Here is a 17,161-nt window from a genome sequence, read left to right on the forward strand (position 1 = left end):
CCTCAGCATAAGATGTTGAACCTTGAACTTTATTAGCCCAAGATGATGAGGTTCCCTCATTATCCTTTTTCGAGTTCAGATATTCCTGAACTTTCTGAAATAATTCTGGATTATCTTCCAGTTGGTCGATACCTGTGATATTCTCTTTGAAGAGTTTCTTATTACCATGCTGAATGATGGGGATTCTTCCTCCTCTTCCTTTATAAAAGGAAGGGAATTGGCTCCTATGGCCTCTTCCTCTGGGGAGCATAACTACAAAATGAAACGTTTTTAGGTTAAACCAATGAGAATAATCATATTAATTTTATCTTCACAATTTCTTATCAGTCTTTTAAGATTAAGAGCTTCTTCCAAGATAGGTCTAAGGGAATCCCAAGGTCTCCATCTTCTAATATAATACCTTTCTCTGTCAAGCTCTTCCATTCTAATCTTATAATTAAAAATCATATTTTGGAGATTCCTAATCTCCTGTTTATAGTGATTCCTGTAAGGATTAACCATTAGTAATAAATTCTCTGGTTAGGAAATCGGGTAAATTATTGTCCGATCCTTTTTTATAAATAATTTCAAAATCAAAAGGAGCAAGTTGAGCTTGCCACCTAGCAAACATCTGCTTAGAAACATCATGCTTAAAATCTTTATCAAACAAAAATTTTGCTGCCTGGCAATCTGTTTTTATTACAAAACTCTTATTAAATAAATCGTCTTGAAACTTTAAAACGCATTTAAGGATAGCCAGGATTTCTTTAACAACCGTAGCATAGTTCTTTTGACTACTATTCCATTTTCCTGAGTAAAATCTAACAAGATATTCTTGTTTATTTTTTGGATCAATTTGTTTAAGGATACCTCCATATCCTATATTTGAGGCATCAGTTTCTATAATTTTTTCCCAATCAGGATTAGCAATTAAGAGGCAAGGGATATTTTTAACCTTTTCTTTTATCTTTTTAATAGCTTCTGTATGACTATTATTCCAGGGCTTAGGATCCTTCTTGAGTCTTTCATAAAGAATAGCTGTATCTTGAGCAAGATTTTTATAATAAGGAGAAATATAATTAATACTCCCTAGGAATCTTTGTAATTGAGTCTTATCCCTTATTTCATCAGGAAATTTAGACGCAAACTCGATGCTTCTATTAATAGGAATTATCTTTCCTTTCTCAATATTATGACCTAAAAATCTAACACAAATCTGAAACAATTTCATCTTAGATTTGGATATAACCAGGCCATTATTTGAGATAAGATTTTTAAAAATTCTGAGATGCTCAAAATGAGTTTGGATGTCTTTTGAAAAGACTAAGATATCATCGATATAAACAATGATAAAATCACTGTAAGGATTGAATATATCATTCATGATTTTTTGGAATTCTGAAGGTGCGTTTTTTAAACCAAAAGGCATCACCTTCCACTCGAATTGTCCAAAAGGAACATTAAAAGCAGTTTTATAAACATCCCTTTTATTAATCTGAATCTGCCAATATCCAGATTTTAGATCAAATTTTGAAAATATAATAGCGTTTAAAAGCCTATCTAATAAATCTTTTTTATTGGGCATCGGATATCTAAACCATTTCAAGGCCTTATTAAGCGGTTTATAGTTAATAACTAACCTTGGAACTCCTCTTTCTTGCTCAGCTTGCTTATTAACATAGAAAGCTGTGCAGGACCAAGGGGATTTAGAGGGTTGTATGAGACCCTTTTCTTCAAGACTTTTGACTTCTTTTTTACAAAGATCCAGATACTCTTTATTCATTTGACCTGGTCTAGCTTTAGTAGGGATTCTAGAATCATCAAAATCATCTTCATAATCAAGGTTAACAATATGTTTTTTCCTATCCCAAAAAGCATTAGGATGTTCATTACAAATTTGTTCAGTAAAATTATTTTCTATTAATTTAATTTTTTCTTTAAGCTTCGGATTTTCCAATTGGGCTTCAATATTAATAGAATTAATTTCTTGTTTTATAAAATTAATTTGGTTTTGTTTATTAATAATATTTTCTCTAATATTATTCAGGACTCTGGTAATAGGTTCTGTGACGAAAGGAAACTCTAAAGATATATCACCGAAATTTCCTATTATGCCTTTGTTATCAACTCTGATAGGTAAGATTCTCCTAAGGAAAGGAGTTCCTAATATAATTTGGTTTGAAATATTCTTAACTAAAAGAAAGCTATTAGGAATACAAACTTTATTTTTACATATAAAAGCTTTAGGAAGTTTATAACTAATTTCCATTTTTTGATTATTAGCAGAGAATAAATTATGCGAGGTTTTTTCAAAGTACCTAGTAGGTATTAAACCTTCCTGAATACAATTAAGATCTGCACCACTATCAACAAGAGCAATTAATTCTTTCTTATAATTATTATCAATAAGAAGAATGATTTTTATAAACCATTTCTGAGAAGTAATAAATTCAAGTTTTGAAAGAAATAACCCTTTGTCGTTGCTATTTGAAGTAGAAACTTCTTTTCCTTTTTCAATTGTTGAGATGCGTAAATCTTGGATCCTTAAGTTATCTCTTAATTCTTTAATTTCTTTTTTAAGGTTATCTATTTCTGAATTTAAATCTTTTACCACTGGTTTATTAGAGTATTTTTGATTCATTAACCTTTTAACTTCGGCCATAGTATATGGCTCTGAATTATTATAGGTCATAGTATAAGGTTCATAATCATCGTTATCTTTCTCAATTAAACCTTTATTTTTTAATTGATCAAAGATCTCAAGTCTTAATTTCTCATCTTTTATTGTTTTTTTTAAAAGTTCTGTTATATCATTATTAGTTATAACATTTATACTACTACTTTCTGCTTCATCCTGAAACTGGGCTATGATTTCGTAAAGATTATCACATTTACAAGAATCATTACAGGAATCATTACTGGAATCTGAAACAGAACTATTTTCTGTTTCTTCACAAGCCATATCCTCATCGGAATTATGATCACTAAATTCTTCTTTTTGTTCTAAAATTTCTATAATAGAATCTTTGAGATCTTTATCTATCTCAAGATTGTTAATTTTTCTTCTTATATTTTTCTTATTTTTTACCCAACAATTACTAGCATAGTGACCTGGTTTTTTACAAAAATCACATATAACAGGGATATTTTTCTTCCTTCTATAAGTTTCCCTTTTTTCTCTTTTTTCCCTTCTTTTATGAGTTTTTCTAGTGGGGACATTATAATCTTTTCTTTTATCATATTTTTTAGTTTTTTCTTTTGTAACAGGGATATTTTCAACACCAAATTGGTTACAAAATTGCCCTAATTGTTTTTTCTCATTAAGATTATTTTTCTTAATTTGTCTATCAAGTTTTATCTCATTGCAAAGAGATAATCCTTCTTGGATACAGAATCCTATTAATTTTCCATAAGTAAAATTATCATAATTGATATTAATATTTCCTTGTCTTAATTGGGTTCTTACTCTTTCAGCAAAGAGATAAGGTAACCCATCTATGAATTTAGACTTCCAATGAGCACTATTACTCTCTGGGAGTTCCATAACCCTACTTAAAAAAGTATCTTTGTACCATCTAAAATTAGTAAGAGTTTTACATCTTAAATTTTGAAGTAGAGTTCTAATAGTCTCACTATTATCAGACCATCTTCCTGTAAAGTGTTCCATAATATTTATGACAAGAGTATAAACAGAATTTTCTATAACATTATTGTCTTCAGTTTTTATTGATGTAAGAATAACATTTCTATTTTCTGTGGTGAGGTAATTATCCCACCAACCTTTTAACTGACCTGTAAAGCCTGCTGTTATCATTTTTGCAATTTGGCTATCAGTATTACCAAGGTTTTTTGCTACAGTACTATACATGAGCATTCTATGGATAATATTTTGAATGTGTCTATCGTTATAACCATCAATATTCCATTCATAAATATTTTTCCCATTATAAGAATTATTTATAGTATACTCCTGTTCTTCAATAAGGACATCCTGGGGAGTTGGTCTATTATAATAATACATCCTTTGGGTTGGTCTATCAGCAAATTTAAATTTTTCCAGTTTATAAATTTCTTCTATATTTTGGCTATCACTATCAGTTTCCTCCATTCCTTTATTGAGAGTATTGATCTTAAACTTATTGAATTGTTTAATTATAACTTCTTCAATGTTATCCTTAGCTTTCATTTTAAAATCTTTTATGATAGGAGGAGGTTGTATACTAGGAGTACAAACAACCTGTTTAATTTCTTTTTCAATATAAAAGTGTTCTTTAATACTCTTTAATTCAGAAGTTATTTTTTCAATCTTACCTGTTATACAATTAATATTTTCTCCCAGCCTTATAAGATAAAGATTTGTAAAATTTCTTTGTTTAATAATCTCGTTAATATAACCCATGGTATTAATAAAGGATTCGTTATCAATCAATTTATGAAAAGCTTTAAAATATCTAATTTCATTGTCTTCTTCTATTTGAAAAGATTTATGAGGAGGAAAACTAGATTTAATAATTTCTCCTGTTTGGGAAAGAGTATAATTTCTTTCAATAGTAGAGATGTAATTTTTTACATAAGTATTTATGAACCAAGGAACAAACGAAATTTCTAGATTAATTTCAGCCAGTTCTTTATAAAATTTTTCAGCAAAATCTTTCTTTTCTTGAAAAGAGAAGCTGGTATCAAACCAATCTCTAAAATCTTTCCAAATGGGCATCATCAACTACGTCTCAATTGTGCTTATGTTTTATTCCCTTTCTCAATTGTCACATAGTTGATATCTCACGAAATTACTTTTCCTTCATATTTCTCTACTATCGTACCATGTCCCTATAATAACATCAATTGCCCTCGTCTACAAGACACAAGTAGTTGTTTTGTGTAAGACACCAATTAATATTTCAAGCAATGCACACCAAGAATGTGTGTATAATTTTTGTTACGCATGATACGGAATTGATCAAATTTATAACAAGTCGTCCAAACATCACGCACAAGTTTGGTAAGCCTAGTGTGAACTCGGTAATTAATACTAAGCGTGCCACATTTATTGTTGGCTGAGCTCGACACTTAACGCACAAGTTCATGTAGAGATTACTAAAATTGTGTGTAACAATGTCGAGGACGATTGCACACAGGTTTATGCATATGGTATGATTTGGTTGTACCATGTTCCAAACTTGGCATGCATTCTAGATCTAGAATTATATGGAAAAACTTATTTGAAGATGTGACGAGAAATCTCATTATTGGAGTTAAATAAAAACAAAGAAGTATGTTCAAGTGACTTGCATTTAGTATGCAACATAATCACAATTCCACCAGAAAATTATTTCATTAACTTTCGTCGGCAACGAGCAAAAAGCTTTGAATCGTAATTCCTATTGGCGCTGCTAAATGAGAAAGAGAAAATAATAGAAGAACAAATATATGAAGATAAACCTACCGGCAATGTATCATCCTCCATCGTCGTTGCCTTTAAGAGATGGATAAAAAAAGTGTAAAGAGATAGGGTAAAGATACAATTGAAGTAGAGAGATAACATTTATACTAGAGAATAAGGCTACGTGAAAATGAGTTAGTTAAATAAAAACATTTTGGTCTATGACAAGTCAATATTGATAATATCTTATTGAAATTAAGGCATTTTGTCTATGACAAGTCAACATTGATAATATCTTATTGAGATTATATATGTTTGTTACTACTAACTCTATTAATGCTAACTATTTTAATCGATCATCTCATTTTGCTTTATTGATTATACAACCCTTTTCCAATCCACTGAATAAATACTAATCAAAAAATTTAACATACAACATTTTCCATAGATTTTTTTTAAAGATGTTTTTCTGTCGGAATGTAATAATTAGTAGAATATTCTAAATGATAAAAAAATCAATATTTTAAAAATCAGACTGAATCGATCTATTCGATCAGTTTGCCAGCAAACTTATAAAGTTATGAACAAATTTTGTTTTTCTCTTTTTTGTTTTCAATTTACTATTAAATGAACTTAGTAATGCCACTAGAATCTTACAAAAAAAATAGAGAGATTATTGAACACAATGCTTTAATTAGTTGTTATGTTTAAAATACATTAATAAAATTTGTTCATTAATTGGTATTTTAATTTATTTGTAGATTTGCAGACTTATCCATATTTATCGTAAGATTCAATATTTGTGTTGAATAATTAATTTATTCTTATTTGTTCGAATGGGTAAACCATAAGAGCATCCGCAGCGGTGGCGGTTGGCGCCACCGCCGTCCGTGCCAGCGGCAAGGCGAAGAACCGCCGCCGCTGCAACCGCGCCGCTGGCACGGCACTGCTCGATGTATCGAGCACGTCCGTGCCAGCGGACGCACACGTGTCACTCTCCCATTCGCCAACGGCATAGCCGTTGGTTTCAAACAATTTTTTATTTTTTTTTTAAAAAATCGGTTTTTTATTAAAAAAACCGATAAAAAAAAAAAAAAAAAAAATTCACTTCCCCAAAAAATTATATCCGTTTATAACCGTTTTTCCCCACTTTTTAATTTTTTTTTTATTTTTTTTACCCCAAAAATACACACTTTCATCTATAAATACCCTCAATTTCACTCCCAAAAATTCACACTTTCACTACACAATTCTCATCATCATTCTCTCATCTCCATTCTCATCTTCAATCTCTCATATCCATTTTCATCTTCCTCTCACACCCTACAACACCACTATGTCCGGTAACGACAACAACCCAAGCGGCTCTCACGGTTGGAACCCCGAATGGTTCGGTTCGCAACCGTTTCCTAGTCCGGAAACGGAATATTCGGCCCCTCCTCTCACCCAAGATTCGGGCGTTCCGAGTGGCTACCGGCCATACCCAATCGACGATCAAGGTGCCTCCGATGGGCGCTACGGGTGGACACCGGAGCCTAGGCCTCGCGCCCCTTCCCAAATGCCGAATCCTCCATCTCGCGCCGGTGTCCGCACACCGTACTCACCGGCGGAGATGGAAAGATTGTTCAAGGCGTACTTGGAAATCTCCGAAGATGCGGTGGTTGGAACGAACCAATCCGGCGATCACTTTTGGTGGCGCGTCTCTAGCCGGTACAATGCACACCGGCCGCCGGGAACGATCGAGCGCAACGAGAGTATGGTGCGCAACTGCATCGGCCGAGCCAACGAAGAAATTGGCAAGTTCAACGGCTATTTCATCCAGGAGTCCCGGAATGCCGGGAGCGGCCAAAGCGAGGTCGACATCATCACCGCCTCGCTGAGCACCTACCAATCCATGAACGGTAAGTCGTTCAAATATCTTAACGTTTGGCAGGAGACGCGGACGCACCCGAAGTATAAGGGAGGCATAACATCCTCCTCTAGCGGCTCCTCCAAACGCTCACGGTCGGTAGCACTATCCGACTCCGGCTCGGAAGAAGTGGCTAGCCAACTCGCCGGAGCTAACTTGGGTAGCCCCGATGCCGGACCAAGCGGTTCCCGACGCCGACCGCAAGGTAGGAAGAAGGCGGCGGCCGAACGACGTCGCGCCGCGACTCCATCTGCCCCTGCTCCCGAACCCGCACCCTATGTTCCACCTCCACCCCCGAACAACTCGTTGTGGGCCCTTTTGGCCCAACTCAATATGGCCGATAGGTCAACTATGACCCCCACGCAACTTCAAACGCACGAGTCCATGATATTGGGTCTCCAAAAACAATTGGGGTTGGTGCCGCCGGATGCGTAGTCTTCCTCGGGTTATATTAGCCAATAATTATGTAATTTTTAATTTTTAGGAGTTTAATTATGTAATTTTTAATTTTTAGTATTTTAATTATGTAATTTTTAATTTTTAGGATTTTAATTATGTCTTTTTATTTTATTTGTAATTTGTAATTTTTATTGTGGTTTTTTTTAATGAATTTTAGTATTATGAAAATGTTGTTGTGTAATTGAATTTTATATTAATTGTGCTCGTCCTTGCGGAAGAGCACAGTTGTGGGTGTTGTGCTCTTGCCAGAGAGCAGGCATGAATAGTACCGCCCGGGCCCACAACCGTGCCGCTGGCAAGAGCACGGTTGTGGATGCTCTAACTTCATCGCGGTTCATTTCTGGCTCACTAACCTATGAGAAACCCTAAACTTCAAAATTGATTTCAAATCACTCTATCAGAAGCTCATTGCTTGATCAACCAGGTACCACTCTCGATTCATCGAGGTTTTCTTTTTTCTGTCACAAATTGGAATAGATGCAAAACAAAATTATGCGCATTCGATTTTCCGTAGAGTTTGAGCTCAACAATTATAGCTCCAGGCTATCGTTCTCGAAGTTTCACCGCCGTTAGTTGGAATCAACGTGACACTTGAGCTGTTTGCTTCTTGAAATCAAAATTCAGTCTTCAGTTATCGTTTTCATAATTAATTATGGTGTTATTTAGATGATTGGAGAGAGGTTATGATTTCAAATTTGAATCTATGGAAAGGCGTAATTCTGCAGCTGCTACCCTGTTTTTTTATTTAAATTGTTTTTAAATTGTGCTTTTTAGGCAAAAAAGAAAAAATAAAAACTTGGGACTGATGGGCAATTCAAGTGAGGAAGAGTATAATGCATTCTTGGAGAAGGTTAAAAGGACAATTTATGTGGATAACTTGGCACCCCAAGTTACTGAATCTGTGATGAGAACTGCTTTTAATCAGTTTGGGTATGTGAAGAGTGTTCAGTTCATCCCTGTCTATCTCGAACCCAAGAACGCGCCAAAATCTGCTCTTGTGGAGATGGAAAACCCAAAACAGGCCGCGGGTATCATTGAGGAGATGGGGAAATTACCTTTCATGATATTAGGGATGCCACGGCCTGTTAGGGCGTCTGCTGCTCGACTGGAGATGTTCGATGATCGTCCCAGAAAGCCTGGGCGCAAAATCATTTGTCGTTGGTTGGACCCTAAGGAGCCTGAGTTCGAGGTAGCGAAGAAACTCAAGGCTGCAGTGGGAAGACATGCTGGAGAAGCATTAACAGTGCTCGAGGTAATTAACTTTGATATCTTCACGAGCTCAGCTTTCTTTAAAATATATCATAGGTCATAGCAAGTTGTGTTGTGTTGTGTTGATGTAGGCGCAACGAGCAGAGGAATAGAAACTTGCAAACCAGCAAAAGGAGATATTGAAATCACATTACAACAAGTATGAACTGTTGAAGACAGTGATTGAAGACGGAAGTGCTAAACGTTTGGGACTACAATATGAGATGCCCCTTTCAGATGCATGATCGCCGGGTCTGTGTCATGTTCTATGTATACAATTTAGGGTGTAAGGAAACCTTGTAGTGATTTGTTTATTCCAAAATCCCCTACAAATTATTTGGATTTTCTCTTCTGACAATTGACATTCAGTGCATGTTGCTTATGTATACATTAGCTTCATTTAACCAAAGTTTTTACCATGTTTGTGGGATGAATCTCCAGCAGAGGCTATGTAAACTCTTATTATATGAGAGAAGTGAAATTCAAGTCTCTAATAGTCTCCTTGCAAATGCTTTTGTACTATGTTTCACTAATTTGTTGTTTGTGTAGCATCAATTTTCCAGTTGGCACAGAACAAGGAGACAATACACCTTTACTTTTGACTTGCAAACTTGTTGCAAAAGAAAGGTAACAACCTCACATTATTGGCTTTTGCCATTATAAATAAAGTACTAACAAAAAGGAATAAAATATGATCTTGTTTAATGATTACTCTATAACTTGTTAACTATTGATACAGCAGAGTTAAAACATTTAGGACAAGTGCATGTTGGTAAGCTCTGAAGTAGCGATGAAGTAGCGGCCTATATGGCTCGACCTTTCTAGACTGAACTGCTCCCGGAATGTCCCCATACGCTTGCTAGGTATGTCGATTGATAAGTTCTCTAAAATTAGGCAGAGACCCTCTACTTGTAAATAGCTAATTTACTGTGACTAGCCATGGCCACTGAATCCTCTAAGCCAGCACTTATACTAAAATCTGTGATCTTTGGCTCCCCTTTTAGATTTACAAACAAATTTGCAGGTTTAATATTTCTATGAACCAAGTGCCTAACTCCATGCAAGTGACTCAGTCCCTTCAAACAGAAAGAAAAGTTGTGAAAATCAGGATAACGAGTACTCTGATCATAAGGTGAAACTGAAACCGAAGAAACCACATATAAGCAAGAGTTTCTGCACCATGATGGAAAGAACCGGTTCTGGTATAGTCTTGCGTTTACGAAGGATATCAGCCAAAGGTCCACCATCCATGTACTCCAAAGCTATACTTATCTGCCCAGAGTCTGGAGTATAGAAAGAACCATAAAATCGGGCCGGACATCCATAGCATGGCGCCTCATACAATGTCCTTATCTCAGTAAGAAGCTGCTGTCTTTTCTCCTGATATGCCGATGTCTTAGGGCACAAGCACCCCATGTTTTAATAATTAGCGTCACTCCAAAATACGTCAACATGTGCTTAGCCCTTAAGCACGACGTTGCAGCTGTCCAAAGCATAAGAAAAAATGCGTGGAATAGAGTTGGCCAATGAGTGATTGCCACATGGCCAGCCATAAATTTTATTTTTAAATAAAAAATAATTTTAGTTAAAAACGGTCATATATTCAATTTTTATTTTTTTACTTATAAATATTCCTACACCTATACTCTCTATCTAAACCATAAATAACTAGAGTTTAAACATGAAAACTATCAATTCAGGACTAAAACTATGCATTTTGATTTTGTACACTTATAAGTTTTGGTAAACTTGTAGAGGAATAATAAATACACTCATCTGAATTTTGTTCATAGATGAAGAAGAAATATGGTTTTTTTTACCACGAATTAATTGTTGATAATTAGTATTCAAGTTACTGGGATGATTGTCAATTAAATGAGCAGTATAGAATTTAGGAGTCGAGCATAAAAAGAATCGCTTGGTAATTGTTTCCTAATTTGGGAAAAGATTATGTATTTGGTGTTTAAAGTTACCCACCTACAAATTTATATGTGCATCCATATTTATTTAATCCTACAAAGCTCCAGATTAAGATTTATTATTTTATGCACTAAATATTTTTTTCTAGAATGTTGACTAAAATTGGGAAACTTGTTAATTAGAAAATTTCCTGAAAACAACGTTTTGAAAATAGATAAACGACGTATGCAGGCAAAACGTATGCTTCCGACTTTCAAGTTCATTTGAAAACACATAAATTATTAAATAGTATTGAAAAAACAAAATAGTTGGAAAAGGAGAAACGACGACTCATGCGATTTGTTATGTTAGTTGGCACTTGATTAAACTGTAGAATTTCGGACAAACCATATACGTGACTCTTGATATTGGGACAAAATATAAATAACTATATGTATCATCAAAATGGGAAAAATCGAAAATTTTGCCATTCTGGTATCCCCTTTTCACAACCACCATGCACAATAATCCAAATTAGTTGTCCATCCTATCTATGTTCCTCGTGTATATAACGTGTTATCACCAATCACTTAGTCTATTTATTTTCTATGTTTGTAGTAATTTTCTTTTATTGATGTATAAATTACACTACTAGTATAACAGAAATAAAACTTGCGTACAGAGAAAAGTCAGTATATAAAGGATGTTATCGTGAAAGCTGACATTTAATTTAACCCTATAAATCGAGAAAATAAGGATGAAAATTGACAAAAATTATTTCCACTTCTAGATAAAATGACATATAAAAGGATTATTATTTTCCGTGTGAACATCAATGATGATTACGTCCGGAACAAGAATATATGTGGAGTAGGAAAAATCAATGGTTTCATACATTAGATATGCACAATATAAAATGGTTCAATATTGATCACATATTTTATCAATATATGCAATTTATACATTAATACATATAATTGCAAAGGTATTGCCAAATTGCAGCTTCTGCTCCAAGTCTTCGTAAAATCTTTATTTTCGAAAAAGCTAGAAGAGAAACTGCCAAATTGACTATCCTTTTCATGATTTTGAGGAAGTCTGAAGTCAACTTGCCCTGAATTTTCTATCCCCTATCTAAATTTCTAGAGGCATTATAAATTTATAAGCAACATTTACTTAATTATTTGGTGAAATGACAAGTCTAACGATTATTTGGTGAAATGACAAGTCTAACGAAACACACATTGTCAAATTAGTATCAAAACTTTTTAATCTTGCTTTCTTTTAAGTAGTTTATTAATTTAGTTTACATACTCCCTTCGTCCCCAAATAATACTACTCCGTATTCTTTTTCTATTTTGATATACCCTACAAAATTTGTCATATTTTTATTTTGATAAGTTTTTATTTTTTTAAAAACTTGTCTCATTTTTATTAATAATATTTTAATCCATTTTCCTTCAATACCTCTTCTATTTATTAATTATATATTCAAAACTTGACATCTTTACTAAAAGAATTGTGAGAATCTAATATTTTGTGTATTTAAAATTGCAAAGTCCTTGATAAATAATCTTTTTTAGACCTTCGCTTTGCAAGGTTATAGTATCTCATAATTAAATATGTTCTTATTATGTTGGTTCATAAAATGAATCACATAACATAATTTTATATGGATAATTATATAATAATGAGTCATAATAACATTTTTAATTAAAATAATTTCACAATTTAATCATAGAATAATGAGTCATAATAACCTTTTTCAATTAAAATAATTCCACAATTTAATCCTACATGAATAATCATATGATAATAAGTCATAATACTCTTTTTCAATTAAAATAATCTTACAATTTAATCTTAAATGGATAATAATATGATGTGAGTCATATTACTATTTTCCAACTAAAATGACACAATTTAATCTTAAATAGATAATTATATAATAATGAGTCATAGTAGCATTTTTTCCAAATTAAAATAATCACATAATTCAATCATAAATGGATAATTACATGATAATAAGTCATACTAGTATTATACTCCGACTAAAATATTTATATAATTCAATTCTAAACGAATAATTATAGGAGTATAATAATGAGGCATACAATTCAATCCTAAACGAATAATTATAGGAGTATAATAATGAGGCATAGCTAAATGCTACACCGTGTTCCACACGATCACAGCCTTCCCGTGGCGCGTAGGCTTTTATACGCTGTATCATTATTATCTCTCTCTACTTTTTTTTGTATAAGAGCATCTCCAATAACCGGCGTCACCACCGCGACGCCGATTTTTCGCCCACGCCGGTTTGACGCCGAACCATTGGAACCGGCGTGGGCGAAATCGGCGTCAAAATCGGCGTCGCCATGCCGATTCCCGCGCTGACGCCGGTTCCGACGCCGATCCTCACGGGCGCCATTGTGCGTCCCGGATCGGCGCCAAACCGGCGTCAAATTTTTAATTTTTTTTTTAATTCGAATTTTAAAAATTCAAATTTAAAAAAAAATTAAAAATACTATTTATTTATGAAAATAGTTTTTAATATTTAAAAACAATTTTTACAAATAAATTTATACAAGAAATTCATAATAGCCCATATATATTTAATGGGCTTGCGAATTATGAAACCATTCTAGGTTGTCTCTCTTTTATAGAGACATCCTTGAATGTTTAATGTTCCACATTCGATGTGGGACAAAAACCACTCTAGGTAGTCTCTCTTTTATAGAGACATCCTTGAATGTTTTATGTTTCACATTCGATGTGGGACAAAAATCATTCTAGGTTGTCTCTCTTTTATAGAGACATCTTTGAATGTTTTATGTTCCACATTCGATGTGGGAAAAAATCATTCTAGGTTGTCTTTCTTTTATAGAGATATCCTTGAATGTTTTATGTTGCACATTCGATGTGGGACAAAAATCATTCTCGGTTGTCTCTCTTTTATAGAGACATCCTTGAATGTTTTATGTTCCACATTCAATGTGGGACAAAAATCATTCTACGTTGTCTCTCTTTTATAGAGATATCCTTGAATGTTTTATGTTCCACATTCGATGTGGGACAAAAATCATTCTAGGTTGTCTCTCTTTTATAGAGATATCCTTGAATGTTTTATGTTCCACATTCGATGTGGGACAAAAATCATTCTAGGTTGTATCTCTTTTATAGAGACATCCTTGAATGTTTTATGTTTCACATTCGATGTGGGACAAAAATCATTCTAGGTTGTCTCTCTTTTATAGAGATATCCTTGAATGTTTTATGTTTCCATATAGAAATATTGTACTTTTTAAATTGTACTTTTTAATTTTTGTACTTTTTTTTAAATTATTGTACTTTTTTTTAAAATTAATGTACTTTCTAAATTTTAATAGTATTATTCGAATTTCCCGTATTTGTCTCGTAAATTAAATTCCGTATGTTGATACAAGTGTAAATTAAATTATATAATTGTTATTAGTGATGTGGATAGGTAGTGTGAAGGCTATGTGAGGGCTATTTGATGTCCAGTTGATGTGGCAAACTGATGTGGCAGGAGAATTGTAGTGCTGATAATGTGGCAGTGTGAAGGCTATTTGATGGCTATTTGACGTCCGTGCTTATTGGAGATGCTCTAAGTAAAAAGTTGTGTCTTTTTTTTATCACAGCCATTCAGAAATATAAACTCATTCCACATTTCCGCCATTTCAACCAAACATCCGCTCCCTCAAACTTCAAATTCGTCGCAAAAATTTGAATGCAAGTGTTTGTTTCCGAAGAAGATGCAGCCAATATCGCTCTCTCCCAGCTTCAACAGCCATTCCAACAGTAAAGTTGCCGAAATCGCCGCGCGCGTGGTCGAAGAGTTCGCCTCTACGAAACTCTACGACGACGAGTTTTACATCGACGAAGAGGAAAATCCGCCGACTCGGCGATCGGAGGGAGGAACAAATTCTAATTACGTCGAGTATGTAGAAGGCGAAGGAGAAAATCGCGCTGAAGATGCCTCCGACGACGACGAGGAATTCGAATTCGCTTTTGTAACGAGAGATTCGGAGTTGCCTTCTCCAATTTCCGCCGATGAGATCTTCCACAACGGCCAAATCCGACCGGTCTACCCTGTTTTCAACAGAGATCTGTATTTGCAGAGTTTGCGTGAGAACGGATTAGAAAAAGAGGAAAAGGTTCGGCTGCCGTTGAAAAAGCTGTTTACTGAGGAAAGGGAAACGGCGATGACGATGAAAACGACGTCGTCGTGCTCTTCGTCAGACGCGGACGAGCTTGACGGAGTTTCAGAGGACTTATATTGTGTGTGGCGGCCGGCGGCAGAGGGGAGGTGCAAAAAGAGCAGCTCCGCGGGATCGAACTCGAAGAGATGGAAGTTTAAGGTGAAGGATTTGCTGCTGAATAGGAGCCACAGCGAGGGGAGCAACGAAGATTTTGTGATTTTGAGTGGGAGGAAGAAACAGAATGAAGAAGACAGAGGCAAATTGGCATCGGTGAGTGGTGGAAGGACTAAGTCCGAGGCGGCCCGACCGTTTCCGCCTCCTCCTCCGCCGGTGTACGGTGGTGTGAAGCGGCGGTCGTACTTGCCGTATAGACAGGATTTAGTAGGGCTTTTCGCCGGTGTAAATGGACTAGGTAGGACTCTGCAGCCGTTTTGATGGCCACTACGCTGATAATTTACAAGATTATATCTTGAAATTAAATTATTATTTATTTTATTTATAAGATTGAATTATAATATTATATAATTTAATTTAAATGAATATATGTGATAATTAGTAATAACTATGTTGATAATTTGTAAAATTATATCCCAAAATTAAATAATTATTTGTTCGATTCATGAGATTGAATTATAATATTGTATAATTTAAATGAATAATTATGCGATAATAAGTAAGTGCATCTCTAAGGGGAGAGGTAAATGGAGAGGTAAACTAATATAGCTACTATATTTATTTTTTTTCATGAAAAATCATTCTTCAAGGGGAGAGTTATTTGAGAAAATATTATACATTTTCTCATTTTGAAGATGTAAAGTATTACACTTTATGTTTTTTAATGCATTTTGTACTATTATTTTATTTAAAAAAATAATTTACCTTTTCATATACCTTTTTCTTTTGAAATATGTTAATTTTTAGAAGGGTATATTTCATTTTTTAAAAAGGTATAAATACATGATATACCTTTTCTATATACCTTCTCTTCTTGGAGATGCTCTAGTCACCTTCAATTAAAATAATCTACTAAAATTTAGTACTTAATAAATTATCATAGTATATTGTAAAGTAATTAGTTATGATAATTGAATGAGGTTTAAAACATTTTTTGTATTTTATTTCTTTTTATTTGAGTTTTAACATATATATACTCCGCACAAAGTATTTTATTTTATTTTTTGCGAAATTTGATTAGTTGGATTGCTATAATTAGTAACTGAAAAATTCATTTCCCAATGCATAGTAAATGTAAGGTTTGGTAATATTGAAAATTCAATTAATTCTTTCACAAGTTTTGCCACCATAGTCAAATACTCAACGGTTTACATTGGACGAAGTTTGGAAGCCCAAAGCATTACTATCTCAATAAATAAACTTCGTGTTACATTCAAAACTCCATTTGAATCTGAATCCGCAGTTGGAATGTTCTATCTTAATACAAAAGTCGCACTCCTACTGTTTAAATATTACTACTCCACTCGTAATTAATCATAAAGTTCGCTATCATTTACCGTTCACATTATAGTTCTCACATTTCAGCTTTTACAACATTTGAAGATCATTTATATTTACCTTTTGAGAATATAATTAAAAATTCAAACTTCACATTACTCGTGAATCGCAAAATGTGGCATTACTTGAAAAAAAGTTATACTGTACTAGCAATGGCAGATTTAGGAATTGATACTCGTGGGGTTGAAGCGAACGAGACAACTAATAGTATAATACTTAAATATTTACTTTTTTTATAGAGAATATTAGTAAAAATTAAATAGCACTATATTGTGTATGATAGTTTGCTTCAATAAGTATTCATATTATAAAAATGATTAAATATTAAAAAACATGGAAATATACCAACTATTGATTAGTACAGCAAAGTTGAAAAAAGAAAAATAATACTAGTAGTCTTCTTATAGAAAAAGTAAAAGATCATCAATATTAGGAACTTCTATTAAAACTTAGAATCCGTATTAAAGTTTTCGTTAACTTCAACTATTATAAGACTTGATTTAATGTTAGGCACTTCTATCAAAATATTAGGTAAAATGAATTGGGCTTTAATTA

The 17,161-nt window shown here is 33.6% G+C and overlaps 2 protein-coding genes and 1 long non-coding RNA gene across 3 annotated transcripts; all 3 read left to right on the forward strand.

Moving 5' to 3' along the window:
* The first annotated feature begins 8,532 nt into the window (after positions 1 to 8,532).
* On the forward strand, positions 8,533 to 9,088 carry LOC121760802. Its single transcript, XM_042156417.1, has 2 exons — positions 8,533 to 8,979; positions 9,068 to 9,088. Exons 1-2 carry the CDS (start codon positions 8,533 to 8,535, stop codon positions 9,086 to 9,088), a joined length of 468 nt encoding a protein of 155 aa, XP_042012351.1.
* Positions 9,089 to 9,098: 10 nt separating this feature from the next.
* Positions 9,099 to 10,588, forward strand: LOC121762980. The gene is made up of 3 exons (XR_006042323.1): positions 9,099 to 9,602; positions 9,718 to 9,838; positions 10,000 to 10,588. It is a non-coding gene; the product is annotated as an uncharacterized LOC121762980 (long non-coding RNA).
* A 4,059-nt stretch (positions 10,589 to 14,647) lies between these two features.
* Positions 14,648 to 15,529, forward strand: LOC121760804. The gene has a single exon (XM_042156418.1). The coding sequence runs from the start codon at positions 14,648 to 14,650 to the stop codon at positions 15,527 to 15,529; it is 882 nt and encodes a 293-aa protein (XP_042012352.1).
* The last annotated feature ends 1,632 nt before the right edge of the window (positions 15,530 to 17,161 follow it).

The sequence above is a fragment of the Salvia splendens genome, chromosome 13 (genome assembly GCF_004379255.2).
Source record: "Salvia splendens isolate huo1 chromosome 13, SspV2, whole genome shotgun sequence".
Classification (NCBI taxonomy): domain Eukaryota; kingdom Viridiplantae; phylum Streptophyta; class Magnoliopsida; order Lamiales; family Lamiaceae; genus Salvia; species Salvia splendens.

Coding starts and splice junctions, on each gene's coding strand:
- LOC121760802 (XM_042156417.1), top strand. CDS start 8,533: ATGGGCAATTCAAGTGAGGAAGAGTATAATGCATTCTTGGAGAAGGTT. Junction 8,980..9,067: donor AAGCATTAACAGTGCTCGAG/GTAATTAACTTT, acceptor GTGTTGATGTAG/GCGCAACGAGCAGAGGAATA.
- LOC121760804 (XM_042156418.1), top strand. CDS start 14,648: ATGCAGCCAATATCGCTCTCTCCCAGCTTCAACAGCCATTCCAACAGT.